This window comes from Manacus candei, unplaced genomic scaffold (genome assembly GCF_025592945.1).
Source record: "Manacus candei isolate 608988 ecotype Guabito, Panama unplaced genomic scaffold, ASM2559294v1 h1tg000167l, whole genome shotgun sequence".
Lineage (NCBI taxonomy): Eukaryota > Metazoa > Chordata > Aves > Passeriformes > Pipridae > Manacus > Manacus candei.
The window spans coordinates 334,238-353,587 of NW_026138215.1; the positions used below are offsets into that span (position 1 = coordinate 334,238).

At 52.5% G+C, this 19,350-nt stretch overlaps 1 protein-coding gene across 6 annotated transcripts; it reads left to right on the forward strand.

The window, feature by feature from the left end:
• The first annotated feature begins 497 nt into the window (after positions 1-497).
• On the forward strand, positions 498-17,948 carry LOC127463640 (acyl-CoA dehydrogenase family member 11-like). Of its 6 annotated transcripts, none has more exons than XM_051773354.1 (16): positions 498-930; positions 4,252-4,484; positions 5,053-5,152; positions 6,191-6,308; positions 7,037-7,170; positions 7,272-7,430; positions 8,096-8,190; positions 8,445-8,544; positions 9,590-9,730; positions 10,439-10,531; positions 10,903-11,010; positions 15,670-15,841; positions 16,523-16,589; positions 16,887-16,961; positions 17,088-17,194; positions 17,353-17,948. In XM_051773354.1, exons 1-15 carry the CDS (start codon positions 631-633, stop codon positions 17,164-17,166), a joined length of 1,974 nt encoding a protein of 657 aa, XP_051629314.1. In that variant the 5' UTR covers positions 498-630; the 3' UTR covers positions 17,167-17,194; positions 17,353-17,948. The 6 variants fall into 6 exon arrangements, with proteins under 6 accessions (XP_051629314.1, XP_051629315.1, XP_051629311.1 ...); XM_051773355.1 differs by having other exon boundaries at positions 17,872-17,948; XM_051773351.1 differs by having other exon boundaries at positions 16,887-17,194.
• The last annotated feature ends 1,402 nt before the right edge of the window (positions 17,949-19,350 follow it).

Consider the following 19,350-nt stretch of genomic DNA (forward strand, 5'->3'; position numbering starts at 1 on the left):
ATCACTCGAGGAAGGTGCAGGTTTTCAACTACTAAAGCCACGTTCTTAGAATATTCTGGTACTTCTCTAGGGAAAGGGAAACAATATCGTCCCAACTCAACTCAAAGGGACTCTGTAAGAACCAGATTATTTCACAGACCAGGCAAGGAGGATGAGTTCTCCATTTCCCCACTATCTTACTTACAGAATAACCTGCCTAAATGAATTCTTCCCATTTCCAGGCATTTTGTTATCTTTTAGATAAAGAAATGTATTTTCCTCCTCCTCATCTTTACCCCATTATCAGTCCAAGCAATTCAGGTGAGAATACATCCCTCACCCCCCGCTTCTCAGTTCCCCCAGCTCTGGAAATGTCAGTCTGACCGGTTATGATGCTTTGCCCAGCTAGTAGGGGAGGACACTGTATTTCCTGAGTACTTGTGTTTTTCTAGGCCATTTTCTGGTCTCTTGCCAAAGACCTTTTCCCTAGTTCAGTTGACAACAGCTGCAGGAAAACTCCTTCCGGAGGGAGGAGTGAAGACAGAACAGTTTCACAACACTCACACAAGCCAGGATTGGTACTGCTGTCGGGTGAGGAACGGTCTGTAGGTGAGAGCTGTTGGCGTGACACGCTCAGGGCTCTGCTGAATCATGTTTGCCCGTCGCCTGCCCTGGTGGAGATCCAGTGCCACCATCCAGCCCTGGCAGTCGGGTCACCTTCTGCCTCGCACCAGGGACAGGTGCCAAACACCGAATGTTAAAGGAATCAGCACGACCGTGGGGCAGGAGCAGCCGGTCAGCGCGCAGCAGAAACAAGTGTTAGAAGATCTGGAAATGCCCCTTGTGAGGAGATCAACGGAGACCCTCTTCCAAGAGCAGCCCAAGACTGGGAACCCGTACTTGGAGGATACTTTGCTTCGGAGTTACTTGAAAACTCACCTTCCTCCCAAGGTCTGGCGTGCATGTTTGTGTTTCCGTGTGTACCCACCACAGCTCCGCCCAGCTGCTGTTTCAGCCTGTGAATTGAATGTTTCTCTGAACCTTTGAGCATTTAACTGGGGGGAATTTATCAGCTTTCTTTAAAACTAATTATGTTTGAGGGCAGGAGTGACGAACAGTGCCACGACATAAACAGCAAGTGGCTCAGTGGCTCCCATGACTGGGTTGGGTGTTGCAATGTTGTTGTGGGATTGTCGGTGTGGGTATTTGTTTTCTGGTTGTCTGAAGAACAGAATTTCAGAGAGAAGTTAAAAACTAAGGTGCCTCCAACCTCTGCTGTGCTCTTCCACCTCTCTTCCCCTGGGAAGAGGGGCTTTTAAGGAAATTCTTAAGGAATGGGGCTGTTCTCAGCTGAGTGCTCGAGCGGGTACAAAGGCCCCTTGTGGTCTGCTTTGTCTCAGCACAGGCCAGTGGCATTTCCGGGTTGGTTTTCAGCCAGAAAAGACCCTGTACAGGTTTCAGGGGTGCAGGTGGTGTGGTGATACCCTGAACTGTGGGTTTCTGTGCTTTGAGCACAGAGGAACCCCTGGGAGGAGGCAGCTCTCCTCACCCCAAGGTCCACGTTGGTTTCCCACTTTTCAGGGACCCGTTCTCATGGAGCAGTGTGTGACCTCTCTCCATGATTTATCGCAGCAGAAGCTGCAATGACCTCTAAAGCCACTGGGTGAGCAGAGGGGAAGAACGTGGCTTTCAGTGAGGCTCTGCCCTCCTCTGCTTTCCCTCCATGTCTCGCAGGCACCGGGTGAGAAGAGTGTGGTGGGAGCAATGGGAGCTTGCTTTTGTCACAGCTATCCCTAAAGACAGGAATGAGGCCTCCCTAAGCACCACCATGGCCTTCTTGCCGGAAGAGAAGACGGGAAAGGACGATGCCTTTGAGCAACCGCGAAGACCCTGCTCCTAATCTGCACCTTTGGAAGAATCACAGTCCAGGTCTCCCAGAAAATAAAAGGATCAATGCTGTGTTTCAGCGAGGCTGAGAGCTGCCTCCACTCCTTCCCCAAAGAGAGAACAGCGGCTGTGAAATCTCCCAGAGCAGCATCTCCCTTTCATTTCTGCTCTCGGTCCCCGCGGGGCAGTGTTGCCTCGCTGCTGGAAGGGAGAGCCCCGGCTGCTGTCTGCAGCACTGGGAGCCGGCTCTCCATGGGAACACCTTCCTGGCCAGGAGAGCAGCAACCCCCGAAGCTCTGGGTGTCCCACCGAAGCAGACACCACGTTGGAAGTTTATTCCTGTTGTACTATTCAGTGGCGAACACAAAAGTTTTCCTGGAATGGCACAAAAGATTTCTTCCTTTGTTTGAAGGTGATTTCAGGAGAACACAGAACGAAGCACCTGCTTTTTCTGAGCATTGTTGTCAAGAAGGATCTACCTGGTGTTGATTGGCCTGAAAATATGTCCTTTACTATAAAGGGTCACACTCCTAATGTGCAATAATTTGCACATTTCCAATATATTCATGCCTGGAATATCAAGGGGCAGATTAGGGTGAAGGAGATCACCCAGCAGCCTCAGCCCTGACCCTGATGGTTTACAAGTGTCCTGTCCATATCCCAGTGTCTGTTCTTTGGAGCACTCAGGCTGCTGTGTGTGATGCTCAGCAGTCACAAACACAGGAGTTTTGATTTTGTTCTTTCACCTTGGGAATAAACACATTTATTTGTTTATTGGGCAGGTCAGTGGTTTGTCAGGCTGTGTGTGGTCAGGGCATGAGGGTTTTTAGGAAATATGGACGAGCTCCCTGTAGTGTGAACTCAAACCAAGAGATCTATCTGGTAGGCTCATGCTCTTCTGCCCACAAAAAAATACCAGGTAAGCAGTTCAAAGGTTCTTGTGCTTCAGGGATCAGCAAAGTCCATGAACTCTGGTTTCCGGGGTTATGCCTTGTAAACAACCTTCAAATGATTAGCACTGGAGGTGCACACCCATCCCAGCTGGGCTCCAACAGCAAACAGGGCTGCGGTGTGAGCTGGACCAGCTGACAGGCTCTTGTGCATGGTTTGGGCTTGTTTTGTGATTTTTAACACTCTTTCACCATTCGCCTGAAGGAAAAGTGGCTGGTCTGAGGGTGGAGACTTCCAGAGCAGCACCTGGACCAGCTCCATGTGTGTTGGGTCCTCATGACTTGTGCAGAACAGCAGAGTGCTGAAGGAATCAATCACACGGGACGGAGCTCAGTGGAGAGTCAATGTGGGGGGGGGCAGGAAAGGAAGAAGCTGTGTTTGCATTTCATCAACAGCACATTAATGGGGTTTATAACTGCACTGTTTTAGGTACAGCAACTATGGTATTCACCTCCTTCATTGTTTTATTGAGGAGGGAATGAGTGTCTCTCGAGGGGCAGAGGACAGCAAACAATACTCCTCTGATGGAAGCATATCAGGTGCTTCCCTGACCCCCAGTACAGCCTCGGATGTGTTTATGCTAATGAGGGTCCAACAGTGCTGGAAGTTGAGTCCTGTTGGCCTGATTTTAATCTTCTCTAAGTCAGGTTATTTAAGGCTGGGCAACTTCACTCATGTTTTCCACAGAGAGGGAAGAGCACTTGCAGAAGGCAATTACTGTCACCTTGAAACAGGAATGTGAGGGAGTTGGAATGAGTCACTCCTCTGTGGTGGGTGCTGGTTTCCCTCCATTAACTGTGGACAGACTGCTCTGTTCTGGTCAGCCAAGCCCAGGGGAAACAAGGGCACATGAATTCTTCTCCAGGGTCCTGTAGGAAGCTGGATGCAGGGTGGGAATTTGAATCAAGACACGTTGCCTGCCAAGCTGAGGATGAAATGATTCCTCCATCCCTCCTTTCCTAACCTGACAGGCAGGTGACTGCTAAGCCCAGTGAAAGTTTTCCTGTACAGAGGAGGGCATTCCAGTTTTGGCAGCCCTTCCCCTGGCATTCTTCTCCAGCAGTAAATCATGGAGTGGCTGAGGAACCTCTGGAGACCGTCTCATCCAACCCCTCTGCTCATGTGCATCTGTGTCATTCTCAGCCCTGATACTAAAGCACTTCTGCCTTTTGTGAAATCCAGACATGCTGCCAAAAGTAACTTGAAAAAATGATTTTGAGGGCAAAAAGAGAAAAAGTGTCAATGGAGCACAGCTGTGCCAGCAGAGGCTGAGGGAGAAGCTGTTGTGCTATGTTACAAAATGCACGGAAGGGCCAGGTGGCAAGAGACCACTGGCACTGCAGGACAACATGGGCAGTGCTCTGCCTTTCCAGCTGGGACCAAGGCTCCTGCCTTCCAGGGTTGCGCTGAAGGGCTCTTCTTGTTGCTCCCTAGGTACTGGAGAAGGTGCATCAGGACCTGGAGAGATTTGGAAACCGCCTGCTAACCAAGATCCAACCCCTGGGATGGGAGTGCGAGTTGAACCCCCCGGTGTTCCGGCAGTTCGACGCCTGGGGACAGCGCGTGGATCGCATCGACACCTGCTCGGCCTGGAGGAGGATGAAGGAGATCTCGGCAGAAGAGGGGCTGATTGCTGAGGCCTATGAGAGAAAATACTCCAACTGGAGGTAACTGGGGGAGAATGGGAGTGACTCAGAGCCTTCCTGGTTATTCTTGGCAAGGTTTATCCAGCTGGTTGTGTAACGGGTAACAGATGCTGCCCGGACACCAGCTCAGCTCCTGCTGTCCCCAGCAGCACTGTCTGTCCACTGCAATGTTCCACTTCAACAATGATAGGCCAGAATTTAAGGCCCACACTTGATCATAATAATCTTTGATGTCACCTTCCTGATTGTGGGGCCTGGCAGTTCCCTGCACTGCTCCAGCTAAAGCAGCTAAAGATCTGATATTTCACCTGCAGTTTCATTGTGTTCTGGTCCATGGAGACAGACCCACATTTCTTATTGTTAAAAACTGCACCAGCTGGCCTGGTGCTGGCAGTCCCACTGAGACTGAGAAACTCTGCTGCTTCTCTTCTCTCCTCCTGGCTGGAGCAGTTTTTGCCCTCTCAGAAATGAGTGGTCTGATCCTCACCTGCTCTGGCTGTATTTTTCCCTCTCCTCCCAGTCGAGATGTTTTATCCTCCCGCTGTTGCACTGCTCTGTAACACGTCTGTTCTCTCTCTCTCTCTCTCAGCCGCCTGTACCAGGCTGTCAAACTGTACTTGTTCTCAACCTCCTCTGGAGGTTTCAGCTGTCCACTGGCCATGACTGATGGGGCAGCCAAAGTCATTGAGGTATGAGCTCAGCTGGTCCCTGAGGGCACAGCCCACGTCCTGGTAGCTCTGGTTAGAGATGGGAGCACCGGCCAAGGATGGAGGAGCACTGATCCACCATCTGGCTCTGGGCACGGCCCTTGCTTGCTCTGTGACTCAGCTCCGTCCCCCACTGCCTTTGTCTGTTAGTGACAAAGTCTCTGTGCCCACGCCAGGTTTATGTTTACTTACAGCACTGTGTACAGTCAGGCCTTTGCTGCATGTGACACCTGCAACACTGCAGGGAGTTGGAAATGTGTCCCAAGTGAAAGTGTCCAAGGCCAGGCTGGACGGGGCTTGGAGCAGCCTGGTCTAGTGGAAGGTGTCCCTGCCCATGGCAGAGGGTAGAACAAGATGGGCTTTAAGGTCCCTTCCAACCTAGACCATTCCATGATCCTATGATGTTTTTACTACAAGAATATTTGTTTTCCTATTCCTTATGTGGAGTGGCAGTTAGATATATTGAGCCAGATCCATACCTGGTGTAAATTCACCAAGCCACTAAGACTTTCCCAGTTGGAATATTTGGTTCTGCGTCTTAGTGACACCCTTTGCACTCCCTCAGTGGCTGCATAGGATTCAGAGGAAAATATCCTTTAGGTATCTAACTGGGCATTTTAATTCAACAAAAACCAAACCAGCCCAAGGCAGTTACCTCTTCCCAGCTGGTGACATCCAGTGTACATGAACATATGCTGATACCTGGCACATGGGCCGTGTCGGGAGCTCTCTGTCCAGATGTCCAGCGGTGCCAAAATCTGAGGAGGGTAAGGATGCTCAGCACTCCCTTTGTAACACAGGGAACACCTTCTGTGTGCACAGTGCTGCAGCAGCCAGGCAGGAGCTGGCTGGCTCACAGGCTCTCTGCAGCACCTGCAGATGCTCCGCAGTGCAGGACCCCCACCTGCTTCCAGACCGGCTGGTCTGAGCCCAGGACACACCAGGGGCAGTTAAAGCATCTGTCTGATTTCATCTGCTGTGTTATGATCATCTCAGCTTCTTTTCCCTCCCCCCAAACAGTCGCTGGGTACTCCCAGGTCTCTGAAAAGCGCTTTTGACTGTCTGACATCCCGTGACCCCAAGAAGTTCTGGACCTCTGGCCAGTGGATGACGGAGCGCAGGGGCGGCTCGGATGTTGGTACGTGCCCTGAGGTGGGAGACAGATGTGGCAGTGAGAACTGAGAAAATGAAGGGTGTGGGGAGCTTACAAAGCCAGGGAGCTGGTTTAGGAATCCTCTGCATAGCTCAGATTTTTAACCAAGAAAATGCCCAGCTTCTGTCCACTGGCACAAGCAGAACACACAGGCAGGCACAGACCTGTGCTCCTTGCACAGGTAACACACAGATCTCTAGCTCTATAATCTAAACATTGAGCCACACCGTCAAGTCCATCCCAGCTGGGACTGAGAAAGCATCCTTGGCCTTCAATTTGACTAATGTTAGTTAGTAATAACATTAGTTATTTGCCTACTAACATTAATAATGGGCTATGGAACCTCAGAACTCTGCTGCAGAGGCAGAACTGGGGAAGGGGAGTCTGAGGAAGCTGCAGCTGGTTTTCTGGTTGAAGTAGTGAAAAGATCAGCTGTGAAGTGAAAGATGTGCATCACTGCAGGGCTCCCAGATCTGTAGAGCCCTTAGTGTTCTCGGCTGTGGTAGCCCCTAAAGAACCGGAGGCACTGGATTATGCACGCTGCATTTTTTATCAAGGGTCAATGAAAGAGATTAAAAGCTCACCCATGCTCCATCTTCATAGCAAGAGGTAGCTTAAAAGAGCTGCTGCTTAACCTGAAAAAGCAGCATTGATTGACACAGAAGGTCTCATAAGGCCTTCTGTGAAAGAAGAAATGTTCCCCTCTGTTTCAGCGAACGGCACCGAGACCGTGGCCAGGAGGCAGCCGGATGGTTCCTTTTGTCTCTACGGATTTAAGTGGTTTACATCAGCTGCTGACTCTGATATGGCATTAACCCTGGCCAGGATAGCAGATGCTGAAGGACAGGTAAACCAGTTCTGTTGGATGGCAGAGCCAGGTGAAGGAGCAGGGACATTCTCTTTCTTCCTTGTTTCATCATAATTAAATCCTCATTGTGTGCCTTTCAGTGTCCCCAGGGTTCCAGGGGCCTGTCCCTGTTCTTCCTGAGGGTTCGAGACGAGGAAGGGAAGCTGAACAACATCCAGGTGCAGCGGCTCAAAGACAAGCTGGGCACCAGACAAATGGCAACGGCAGAGCTGTGGCTGCAGGGAGCCAGAGCAGAGCTGGTGAGAAGGGGTTCACCCTCCCCTGGGCACTGGGCTGGCCTGGCACAGCACACACTCCTGGGGGTTTCAGCAGTGATCCCAACTGGAAAAGCTCCCCCCCTTCCAGCTTGTTGTCTGGCTGTTCAGCAGTGGGTCTGTGTGGAGCATGGCTGAGAAGAGCTCAGGAAAAGATGTGAGGGAAGAAAAAAAAGAAAGTCATTTTAGGCTGGTCATTTCCCTAATCCAGATGCACTGAGCCAGCTGAGGTACAGTTTGTGTAATGTGCAGGTAGAGCAAGCAACAGGGACCAGAACTGATCATGCCACCTCTCTGGTCATGGAATCATAGAATCACAGGATGGTTTGGCTTGGGAGGGACCTTAAAGCTCATCTCATTCCACTCCCTGCCATGGGGGCAGGGTCACCTTCCACTAGACCAGGTTGCTCAGGGCTCTATCCAACCTGGCCTTGAACATTTCCAGGGATGGAGCAGCCACACTGTGCCATAGACTTGATTAACATGGGATAGCCATATTTTAAAGCACTGAGGTGCCTGAGGTCAGACAGGAATGGAGTGGAGCCCGTGCCCATCTGTCTGTTGGCACCACTTTCACTTCCATATCCATCCCCTCCCCACTCAGGGCAGTGTGAAAGGCTCACAGCAGCCTTTGTTCCTCGCTGTTCCAGATCTCTGCAGAGGGTCGTGGAGTGGCCTCCATCTCCAACATGCTGAACATCACTCGAATCCACAATGTCATTGGTGCAGTAGCTTCCATGAGAAGGTGAAGGCAGCCTGGATCCCCCCAGAGCTGAAGGAGCAGCTTGTCAGGACAAGGGGACTTGGCAATGCTCGGCGTTGTGCTGAGTGACATCTAATGCCTTTGTGGGACAGGTCTGGAAGGCAGCAGTGCTGGAGGAGGTTGGGGGTGACCCAGGCTGGGGGGTACAGCTGAGCAGGGTTCTTCTGGTGGGGGTGGCTGGAAGGGAATGCTCAGAAGTGGAAGGTCTGACTGTGTTCTGTCTGTGTTCCCTGCAGGATGATCAGTCTGAGCAGGGAGTACGCCCGCAGGAGGGTCGCCTTTGGGAAGCTCCTCAAGGACCATCCCCTACACATGCAGACCATAGCCCGGATGGAGGTGAGGCTGTTGGGAGCCAAGCTGAACCTGCTGGGAAAGAAAGAGGGCAGAGCTCCTCTGCTGGTAATGAGCACAGCCAGCCTGCTGTGTGCAGCAGTCAGATGTAGGAGGCTCTTCCTGCTACAAAAAAGTGTATGCAGCAAGGGAGTTGCCACATTCTAGTGGGATTTGATCTGATGATAGACCTAGCTTCTCTGATGGACTTGAGGTTATCCTAAGCAATTACCTGGGAACTCTCTTGAGTGGAACACCAAAGTTCATGGGTGCCCCTGCTGTGATGAGCCATGATCTCTGAAACTGGGTCTTGGCATCAGAGTCCAGGCCTGACTCCACAGTCACCTGAACTGCAGTCACCAGCCTCCTGTCCAGGGGTGGTACAGACTCACCCAATTTCCTTGGTAGCTCATGCACCAGGAGATGGGCTGTAAACAGCATTTAAAAATTCTCTTGAGAGCTGAGGGAGAGGGAAAGTGTCAACATCTGTCAAACATAACTTCAAGCTCCAGCTTCTCCTAGCCTGTGGCCAGAACTCCACCTCTGAAAGAAAGGGCAGATCCTATACAGTCCCACAGCACATCTTTACACAGAGGAGCTACAGAGCTCCATATCCTGATGCTTCCCAAATCACAGCTTGCCAGGGAAGTAAGTTGCTCAGCAAGAAATCTGTCACAGACCTTGCAGCTCCTGGTGCTCAGAGACTGACCATCATATGTGTGGTCTCACATCTCTTACCCTTGGAAAGGATGTGGATTTGTGGCCTGGATGACTGGTAGGAGCTTTGCTGAGGCTCAAGCAGCCCTGATGAAGTGGCATTGCCCCTTTCCTCAGATCACAGTGTCCAAGAGCAGCAGCTCCAGAGCACCTTTGATATTCTGTGCTTTGTGCCTTGCCTGGCAGGAGGTCTCTGTCTCTGAAGCTGTGGGTCTGTGCAGGCAGGGGTGGTATTTTCCCCTCGAGGCAGTCCCGTGGCACCTCAGCATGGAATCATGGAATCAGCCCTAGTCCCAGATCCCTGCCAGTGACACCCCTTGTTCTCTGCTCACAGGTGCAGGCGCGAGGGGCGTTTCTGCTGCTCATGGAGGTCGCTCGCCTGCTCGGCCTGGCAGAAACCAACCTGGCCAGTGAGCAGGACCAGCTGCTCCTGAGACTGCTGGTCCCTGTGGCCAAACTGTACACGGGGAAGCAGGTATGGAACAGGCAGTTTGATTAGCCTGGGAAGGGGCTGTGTGGCACATGGACAACCACAGAGCTGGAAAGAGGGCTGAGTAACACAGCCAACATGAAGGGCAGGGAGAGGGGGCAACACCAGCAGGACCTGCAGCAGGTACTGCTCTGGAGACTGGACTTTGTGGGTAGGAGCCTTGTCCCTTTGCTCTCACCTGAGCCATCTGATGGGGACAGAGACAGCCAGCACTGCCGAGAAGTGCTCCATGTGCCACAGGAATGCTGTCCTCCTATGTCCAAGGAGGACACAGCCACAGAGAATATCATTCACTGTGAATAAAGAGAAGAGTAGATGTTAAGAGCTTAACATTAGCCTTAACTTCAGGGGTCTGTCCTCTGCTCATGGCCCTCAGCTTACATATACAGAAGCTGAAGGTTAGGGCTCTCCTGGACCAGAGAAACACGCTCCCATGTACCAAGCACACCACAGGTACCTTGCCTAGGAAGGACTGTGTGGAGATAGACTCTCCTGGGATCTTCTCCCAAGGTCTGGCTGCTCCTGCAGGTCCTCTCTCAGTCTTCATTCCCCAGCTTCTCCTCCTGTATGTAGTGAGGAAACTGCCTCAGGAAGTCAGCAGGGCCCAGTCAGCCCATCCCAGTAGGAACTGCTGTGGGAGGTTTGTTGTTTCCCCTCATGCACTGTGGATCATGCCAGCTCTGCCTTTTGCAGGCTACTGCTGTGGCTGTGGAGGCCATGGAGAGCTTTGGGGGCCAAGGTTACATGGAGGACACGGGCGTGCCAGTCATCCTCCGGGATACTCTGGTAAGAGAAGCTCCTGTGTGTGCCCTAGTGCCCTGCACAGCACTCTGCTTCCCTGCTGAAGACCTGCTCCAGGGGGAACACATCCTCCCAGACTCGCTCCAGGTGTGGCAGCTCTTCCCTCACTGCCTTCCTGCTGAGCCCAACCATTCCCAGGGAGGGGACAGGATGTGTTCCTGGTGCTGGGGTTGTTCCCCAGCACAGCCATGGAGCTGAGCTCCCTCCTTTCCCCTGATGAGGCCAGACATTTCTGGAGATTTCCTTAGTATCCCTTAGCTCTGCTCCATGTCTTTGTTTCCTCACATTCCCCTATCTTTGTTGCAGTCACTCCAAAGGCTCCTTCCTGCTCTTGCCCAGCCTCCTCTTCCCCACAGGTTCTGTCCATATGGGAGGGAACAACCAACATCCTGTCCCTCGATGTCCTGCGGTCCCTTGCCAAGAGCCAAGGACGGGTGATGGCCGTGTTCCTGTCCACAGTGCAGGTGAGCCCACTCCAGAAGCCCTGCTCAGCCTCATTTGCCCACCTTGGCAGAGCCTTGTTTGGGGTTCATGCTCCTGAATGAGATTGGCAGGGAATATGCCCAAATTGAAAGTTTTAGACTAGTATTCCAAAGGTGGCTTACAATTCTGCTCCTTAAATAGCAGGATGCAGGTAGTGCTTGTCCTGGGATCCTTGTGTGCAGATACTTTCAGCTCAGCAGTGAAGAGTTTGGCATTGTCAGAGTCCCTCATGACAGGCACCAAAATAAGTACATTTTTAATGTGAGTCACCCTCCTGAATCCAAAATAATTTTGTGGGTTTGTTCCTTAACTGGAAAATCACCACAAGACTGCTGAATATTGAACCTCACTAGAGCTACCTACTGCATTATGACTGTCTATTTTTATTCCCACTGAAAAGATGGGAAGAGCCAGAGGAATGCCATTGCTGTCTCTGTAGATTTGCCATTCTCTGCCTTTGCCTTTAAAGCTGCTCAGGTGACAGGCCCGAAGCAGCTCAGGTTTTCATGAAGGTAAATGAGCATCACTGTTTCATTGTGTCTCAAAAAGGGAGACAGAAACCAGCCTGGGAGCCAGGATCAGTGGAGCAGAGGGTGTTCTCCCAGAGGTGACATTATTAATCCAGACACAGCAATCCAGATGTACAACAATCCTGGGCACCTGGAGTTCTGGACTGGGCTGTGTGTAGCCTTCACTTTTCCATCCACACCCTGTGGGAAGGGAAAAGTCTGGGACACTGTGCTCCTGCAGCACCGACAGCTAGATAGGGCTTTCAAGATCCTGAGTAATTCTCCCAGTGGCTGCAAATTCTTCCCATTTCAAACCCCAGCTCAGCTGTGCTCTGTGCACAGCACCCCTCTGACCTCGGGGGATGAGGGTCTCCTTGCCAACCTCTCAGACACCTTTTGAGAAAGGAGAAGTACCTCAATTTGATGACCAAACAAGAAGCCAAATCTCCTCACAAGCAGGACTGAGCACAACTGCTAATGGCAAATGGTCCAGGTGCTGGCAAACAGCAGCTTAGGCTGACACTGCAGGTGGTGGAGCAGAGAAGGAAAGGATCTGGCTCCAAGAATCATTTGGACAGAAGCAGCCTCCACAGCCTCCCATTTAACACCAGTCCAAACAAACCCCCCACCCAGGTGCCGTGCTGATCCCCAGAGCACCTCCCTGCTGCAGTGGGAGGGCCCGGCTGGATAATCAGGGGAGCCCGGGGAGGGCCCTGATGCAGAGCAAGGACCTTCACAGCAGCGACCGAGTTCTGAGATTCATTAATTAACGAGCTCATTACTGTGCTCCCACCAATCACCGTGTGTGGGGCTGGAGGGCAGTGAGCTCTGACTTCAAGGTCCTTAAATTCCAGTAAGTGCCACTGCATTTGCTGTGCACGTCACTCTGAGGCTGCTGCATTTCCAGGGAGAGGGGCTGGGTCGGGCTCAGCTGGGACAGCACTGGGGGTGCTCCTGGATAGAACAGATCAGACGTGGCCAGTTCAAGCTTTTCCCTTATGCCTCGGGCAGCCAGGCAGTGGAACCACAGCCTGAGAGGGATTTCTGCCTGCAGGAATATGCTAAGTTTCTACCCCAGAATCAGGGTTTCACTTACAGGTGATAAACAACCTCTATTTTGAGCTCCAAGTGTCCAAATTTTTTCAGTCTCTGGGAGTCTGGCTCCGTTTGAAACGTCCCTCCCATTCCTGTCTAGCGAGGAAATAATTTAGCCCGTCATAAAGGGATTTTAACTGCCCCAATCCATTTCCTTTTTATTGATGCACACAAACCAAGTACAATGTACTTTATGTTTGTCCATCAAGGCTCTCAGCATGCAGGATTTGTGCCCAATGTCAGACTGCTTTGCAGAGAGCAGCATTAGTACTTCCCACAGCACTTGTTTCTCTGAAGGTTGGATCAAGGTTGACATCCCCCCTGGCCCCTCTGCCACCCGTTTTTGCTTTTATCCTGGGACAGTTGCCTCTACTGATGGTGGGATGCCCAGTGCTGCTGGTGTTGTGACCAGGAGCAGGAATCCACTGTTGTAGTTACCCTCAGTAAATACACAGGACTTCCTCATTCTTGTGCAATGAGATTGTGAAAAGCTGATTTTTTTGGTGTTTTTAATACACAGGTGAGTTTGTGACAAACCACTTTATCCAGAGGTTATTAGGCTGGAAAGTCTAAGGAGAACACAGGGCATGAAGAGTGATTGTGAGAGACAGGGATGGAATCCTGGAATGGTTTGGGTTGGAAGGGACCATAAAGGGACCATCTCATTGCATCCCCTGCCATGGGCAGGGACACCTTCCACTAGCCCAGGTTGCTCCAAGCCCCGTCCAACCTGGCCTTAGACACTTCCAGGGATCCAGGGGCAGCCACAGCTTCTCTGGGCAACCTGGGCCAGGGCCTCACCACCCTCACAGCCAGGAATTCCTTCCCAATCAATCTCCCATCTCTCCCTGCCCTCTGGCAGTGGGAAGCCATTCCCTGTGTCCTGTCCCTCCATGCCTTGTCCCCAGTCCCTCTCCAGCTCTCCTGGAGCCCCTTTAGGCCCTGCAAGGGGCTCTCAGCTCTCCCTGGAGCCTTCTCTTCTCCAGGTGAACCCCCCCAGCTCTCCCAGCCTGGCTCCAGAGCAGAGGGGCTCCAGCCCTGGCAGCATCTCCGGGGCCTCCTCTGGACTCTCTCCAGCAGCTCCACGTCCTCCCTGTGCTGTTCCCCAGGGCTGGAGGCAGCTCTGCAGGGGGGTCTCACCCGAGGGGGCAGAGGGGCAGAATCCCCCCTGCCCTGCTGCCCACGCTGGGGGATCAGCCCAGGACATGTCCTGGATTCCAGTTCCACCAAGGGGGCAGTTTCAGGTGGATGCTGCACAAGCCCAGTCATTTCATGTTGTACTAAAATTTTATCAGCTGGAATTTTGAGCCAGAGCCTTGGGTGTACTTTAGAATTCAATTATAATCTGAAAAGTGCCTCTAAAGTAGCTCTGGGCAGTTTGCTGATTATTGCATTTGAGTCACTTCAGGTGAAATTTGGGCATATCCCAGGGCAGTGTCTGAACTCCAGCCCTCTGTGCATCGTGCAGGGCTCAGAGTCAACTCCTGCCTCCAGAGTGTCTGTGCAGGGCTGTAACTCAGGCTGGAAATCAACCATACAATCTGAGACACGTGGTGGTGTTTGCAGGTCCTTTTCAGAGCACAACCCCAATTTTCAGGCAGCAGGAAACAAAAGGAGGTTACTGAGGCTGGGCTGTGTGTTTGCCTAAAGCATCAACATGAGATGGTGCTTTCAGCCCTGCTGGGGATGTTCTTCCTGTCGCTGTATTTTTAGATACTCATGATTAGCCTTGTAAGTAAAAACCATTCTGACCACGTTGCTTGATGGAGAGAAAACAAATGAGCAGCATCTTAAAATTCCTCAGTGAAAACAGAAGGAATCACAAACGTTGGAGCTCTGAAGCTCTTTTGCTGATGATTTCAGACAGAAAAGAGCAGTGCAGGCAGGGCAGTGATGTCTGTGCCTCCCCCCAGTTACACCCTGGAGCTGGAGCAGAGCAACATGCAGGAGAGAGAGCAGGAGCTGCTCCTGCCTCGAGCATCACCCCTGGAGCAACTCCCAGCCTCTCACTCCCAAATGCAGGGAGGACACGGAAAAACCCAGTGTGATCTTCCAGAAGGAGCTTTTGGTTAGGAAAGGAATAAGTTCAGTCTGAACAAAAGTAAAAGTGTAAAATTGGAGGACAAAGACAATACCAGGTCTTTTTGTTCCCCTAAGGTTATAATGATGCTTTTGGGTTCCTGCTCTGTGTTTCCAGGGGTGCAAACTTCCCAGCAGTGTGGTGGTGCCCCAGCCACAGCAGGAGGTGCTGACAGGAGCACGTGTTGTCTCTGTTCTGGCTTCCACACAACCTGCTGGGAATATGCTGATGCCTTTGAGGTCTTTGATCCTTGTCAGCAACCATCTCCTTTAAAACACCTCATTATCATTCCCTGGGCTTGGAATTCTTTGGGCTTTCTCTCGGCACTGGGGCTGTGTTTGTATTTGTCCAGCACATGCTGGGGGGGGGTTGTGCCCCTGGAACCCAGAACAGCAGCACTGGGGATGTGGGATTCTGGGCTGAGCAGTTGGAGGACACGGAGAGGGAGGAGCTGGGGCACAGAACACAGCCAGGCTCAGCCTGTGCAGCCCAGCCCAGCTGGATTCCAGTGAGAGGAGCTGTGTGCTCACCCCAGCACCGACACCTCAGAAACATCAATAATTCTTTCTGTGTAACTGATTCTCACCAGTTGGGTTCAGATTTTACCGCCTTTAGTCTCGTTTGCAAGTTATTGGTGAAGCCAAATAGTGACCAGCACTGTGCTGCTCAGACACCCAACTGTGGGGTGCTCTGAGCTGGTCCCCACGTGCAGCTGGAAAAGCCAGCATGGAAACAGCAACATCCTGGGGCTGGCCACAGGAATTCCCCATTCCCACGGCAAGGGAGCTTCCTCTTGGACACATCCCCTTCCCTGCTGCTGCTCCCCCCGGGCAGTGCCAGTGGCAGCACCGGGCTCTGAGCTCGCTGTCAGTGCTGGGCGTGTGCAGGCTCCCACCAGCCCCTTCCCTCGCAGGAGGCCAATGCGCTGCAATTTTCCCTGTGGTGGTTGTTTGCAGGAAAAGCTGGAGCTGGTGTCGGGCACTGCTGAGCTGGCCCCGGCCGGGCAGCGGCTGCGGGGGGCCCTGGGCAGCCTCGCACAGTTCCTGGAGAACGCGGGACCAGAGCCCGCCCTGACCATGGAGCTGGCAGCCAGAGACTTCTCCTACAGCCTGGCACGGATCTACACAGGTGGGGCAAGGCAGGAACCACAGAATCAGGGGAAAGTTTGGACTGGAAGGGATCTTAAAGCTCATCTTGTTGCACCTTCCACTAGCCCAGGTTGCTCCAAGTTTATCCAGCCTGGCCTTGGACACTTCCAGGGATCCAGGGGCAGCCACAGCTTCTCTGGGCAACCTGGGCCAGGGCCTCCCCACCCTCACAGCCAGGAATTCCTTCCCAATATCTGGTATAAATATACCCTCCTTCAATTTAAAGCTATTTCCTGTGTCCTGTCCCTCCGTCCCTTGTCCCCAGTCCCTCTCCAGCTCTCCTGGAGCCCCTTTAGGCCTTGCAAGGGGCTCTCAGCTCTCCCTGGAGCCTTCTCTTCTCCAGGTGAACCCCCCCAGCTCTCCCAGCCTGGCTCCAGAGCAGAGGGGCTCCAGCCCTGGCAGCATCTCCGGGGCCTCCTCTGGACTCTCTCCAGCAGCTCCACATCTTTCTTGTGCTGATGGATTTCAGACCAGGAAAGGTCTGGGAGTCAGTCCTAGACAGCTGGGTCACACCTGGGTCAAGGGTGGAGCTTTAAAGCTCGGTCCTCACCTTTCCTACTGAAGAAGCTCAGCCTAAGAAATAACCACCAGTTGCTTTTCCCAAGTCCTGGGCAGTTCTGGCAGGATCCTGGGAATGCTGACATGTCCTGCTCTTCCACAGGAGCTCTTCTGATGGAACACGCAGCCCGGCCTGGTGCCTCCTCCACAGACACCTGCGCTGCCCTCAGGTAGGCACAGCCCTGCCCGGCCCTGACTGTCCAGGGTGATTCCATGAGCCATGTGGGAGGCTTTGCTCTGCCTCCTGGAGTGATCCCACCCCCAGCCATGGCCACACACAATTCCCAGGTGGAGACAAGCAGCACTCTGGGCTGGGCCCTCAGCCCTGGGGCTCTTCCCTGCCATGGGATATCTCCATTCTTGCAGTGATGGGATCTGACCTGGGCACAGCTCAGGGTGACACCAGCCCTGTGTGAGCCCTGTGTGTGTCCCAGGGCTGGCACAGACTGTTCCCTCTCTCCATGCAGGTGGTGCAACCAGGACCTGTGTCCGGTGGCTGCGGAGTCGGGGTCCGGCAGTTACAGGGCCGGGGCAGCACTGCAGGACAGTGCCCTGGTGTATGGGGACAGTGCCCTGGTGTATGGGGACAGTGCCCTGGGGCACGGGGACAGTGCCCTGGGGCACGGGGACAGTGCCCTGGTGTATGGGGACAGTGCCCTGGGGCATGGGGACAGTGCCCTGGTGTATGGGGACAGTGCCCTGGGGCACGGGGACAGCGCCCTGGGGCATGGGGGCAGCCGGCTGTGAGGCCCCACAGCCCCACCACACACAGAAGGTGAGCTGAAATCAAAAAATCCCTCCCAAAATCCTCAGGTAGCTGCAAATTCCAGGCGTGGTGGGGACGTTCCACTAAGGGCCAAACCAAACCCTTCAGGAGTGACCCCTGCCCGCCCCAGGCTGAAATCCCCGGCTTTGGGCCATTTCCTAATGCAGACACAGCCCTGGGAGTCGCTCCAAGATGCTGGAATGTTCTCACCATGGTTTAGTCAAAGCCCAAGTGATCAAATGCAGACAATGACTGGAAGCAGCAGCTCTTCAAGTGCCAATGGTGTTCTTTTTGAAGAAAACCAACCAAAACCAAACTCAAAACTATCTGAAGCTTATTAAACACAGAAAACCACCATTTTTCCCTGTTCACCTTCTTGCTTTCCAGGGCTAACTAACCATGGGCTTCCACCCTGGCACCTGCCCAGGGTGGGGTTTGCTCCCAGGTCACCCACCGTGACTCCAAGGGTCAGACAGCCCTTCCGACCTTGACCTCCTCAGGAACTGCTGCTTTCTGAAGAAAAGAGAGATTTTAATTCTCTGTGGCCTCCAGAAAGTTGATTTATTCCCTGTGCACGTGTCCCAGTGATGCTGCAATCCATCCTGACATAAATTCTACATTAAGCTGTGGATTGAAATCCAGTAACTCTCCACCTAAATGCTGACTGTGTGCTTCTCCTCCCTCAGCCTGCCAGTTGACCTGCTTGGGATTGCCCTGATGACTACAAATTTTTAATTAAAAGGTTGCTAATAACAGAAGAAAAGCACTAGTAGGCCAAAGACAGCTGGAACTTATAGCTGGGAAGTGCTACAGCAGCCAGGAGACTGAGTGGGAAGAGGGGGAAGGAGCTGTTTGCTGAGCATGGAGCTGTCCAGCATTTCCCTGAGGCCAGACCGGCAGATCCAGGACACAAGTGACAAACGCTGCCTCCAGGGAGGAGCAGAGGGGAGCAGTTCCAGTGGGATGCAGCAAGGGAGGCTCCGTGGGCTCTCTGTGTCCTGGCACGGGGATCCCAGGCTGAGCCAGGCAGAGCTTCCCTGAAACCACACAAATCCCATTAACCACTCCCAGCACCAAAAGGCTTCCTTTGTATGTGCATTGAAGGGACAAAGAGTATTTGGGCTTGAAAAGCCCCCAACAGTGTAGAACCATGGAATGGTTTGGGTGGGAAGGGACTTTAAAGCCCATCTCATTCCACTCCCTGCCATGGGCAGGGACACCTCCCACTAGCCCAGGTTGCTCCTCATATATGAGCTATAATTTGCCTAAAAATAAGCCCCACAAACTGGGAGCTCTGCAGATGCCCCGACACAGAGAACAAGGGACTGTGAAATCATCACTGTGCAGGAAAATGAGAAATTTATTAAGAGCTAAACATTCACTCTGAGGCTGAAGAACTGCTGTTACACACAGGTGAGCACGAGGGTCTGACATGTCCCACTGCTGCTGAACAGCTCTGCCCTCAGAGCTTTGCATGATTTCAAACATTTCATGTGCTTCAAGTAGTTAATCGAGATTTCAGATGTCATTTTAGTACAAATCCCACCAAAAAAAAAAGGTACAATCAAACTCATCACCACTGCAAGGTATAAAAATCATTTTGTGGCAGGACTACAGGAAATCAGTTTAAAACCCAGATTTGTTAAATAATAAGGTCAAACTTTAGTAGCATTTGAAAAATGTCCAAGTCCAAAGGATATGGTGACCTGAAATGCCAAAATGCAACAACTGGAGCTCTGATGCCTGAACTGACCGAGACACCAAACTGTCCCTGAGGGCAGAGCTGTCCCCAAGGGCTCTGAGCTCCATCAGGAATCGCCATTCTGTCCTTTCTCACCACTCAAAAAAAGAGCCTAAATCGTTGCTTTGTCTTTTTAACTGAAAACCGTAATTCCGAGGAGCTCAGGAGCCAGTTCCGAGCGATGCCAGCGATGGGCAGCCCTAAGGACTGTGTGACACCTGGTCCAACCCTTACCTGGCAGAACTGGCTCAGTGCTGGCCAAGCCCCCCTGCCAGCACAGCCCAGCAAAACACCATCTTCTGACTCCAGCCCTCATCCTGGGTAATTCCAGGTGGATTCGAGGGGCAGTTACAGACTGACTGTAACACCCCCCCGTCCAACAGGCTCTGAGCCTGCTCAGCCTCCTGCACGTGGCTACTGCCCT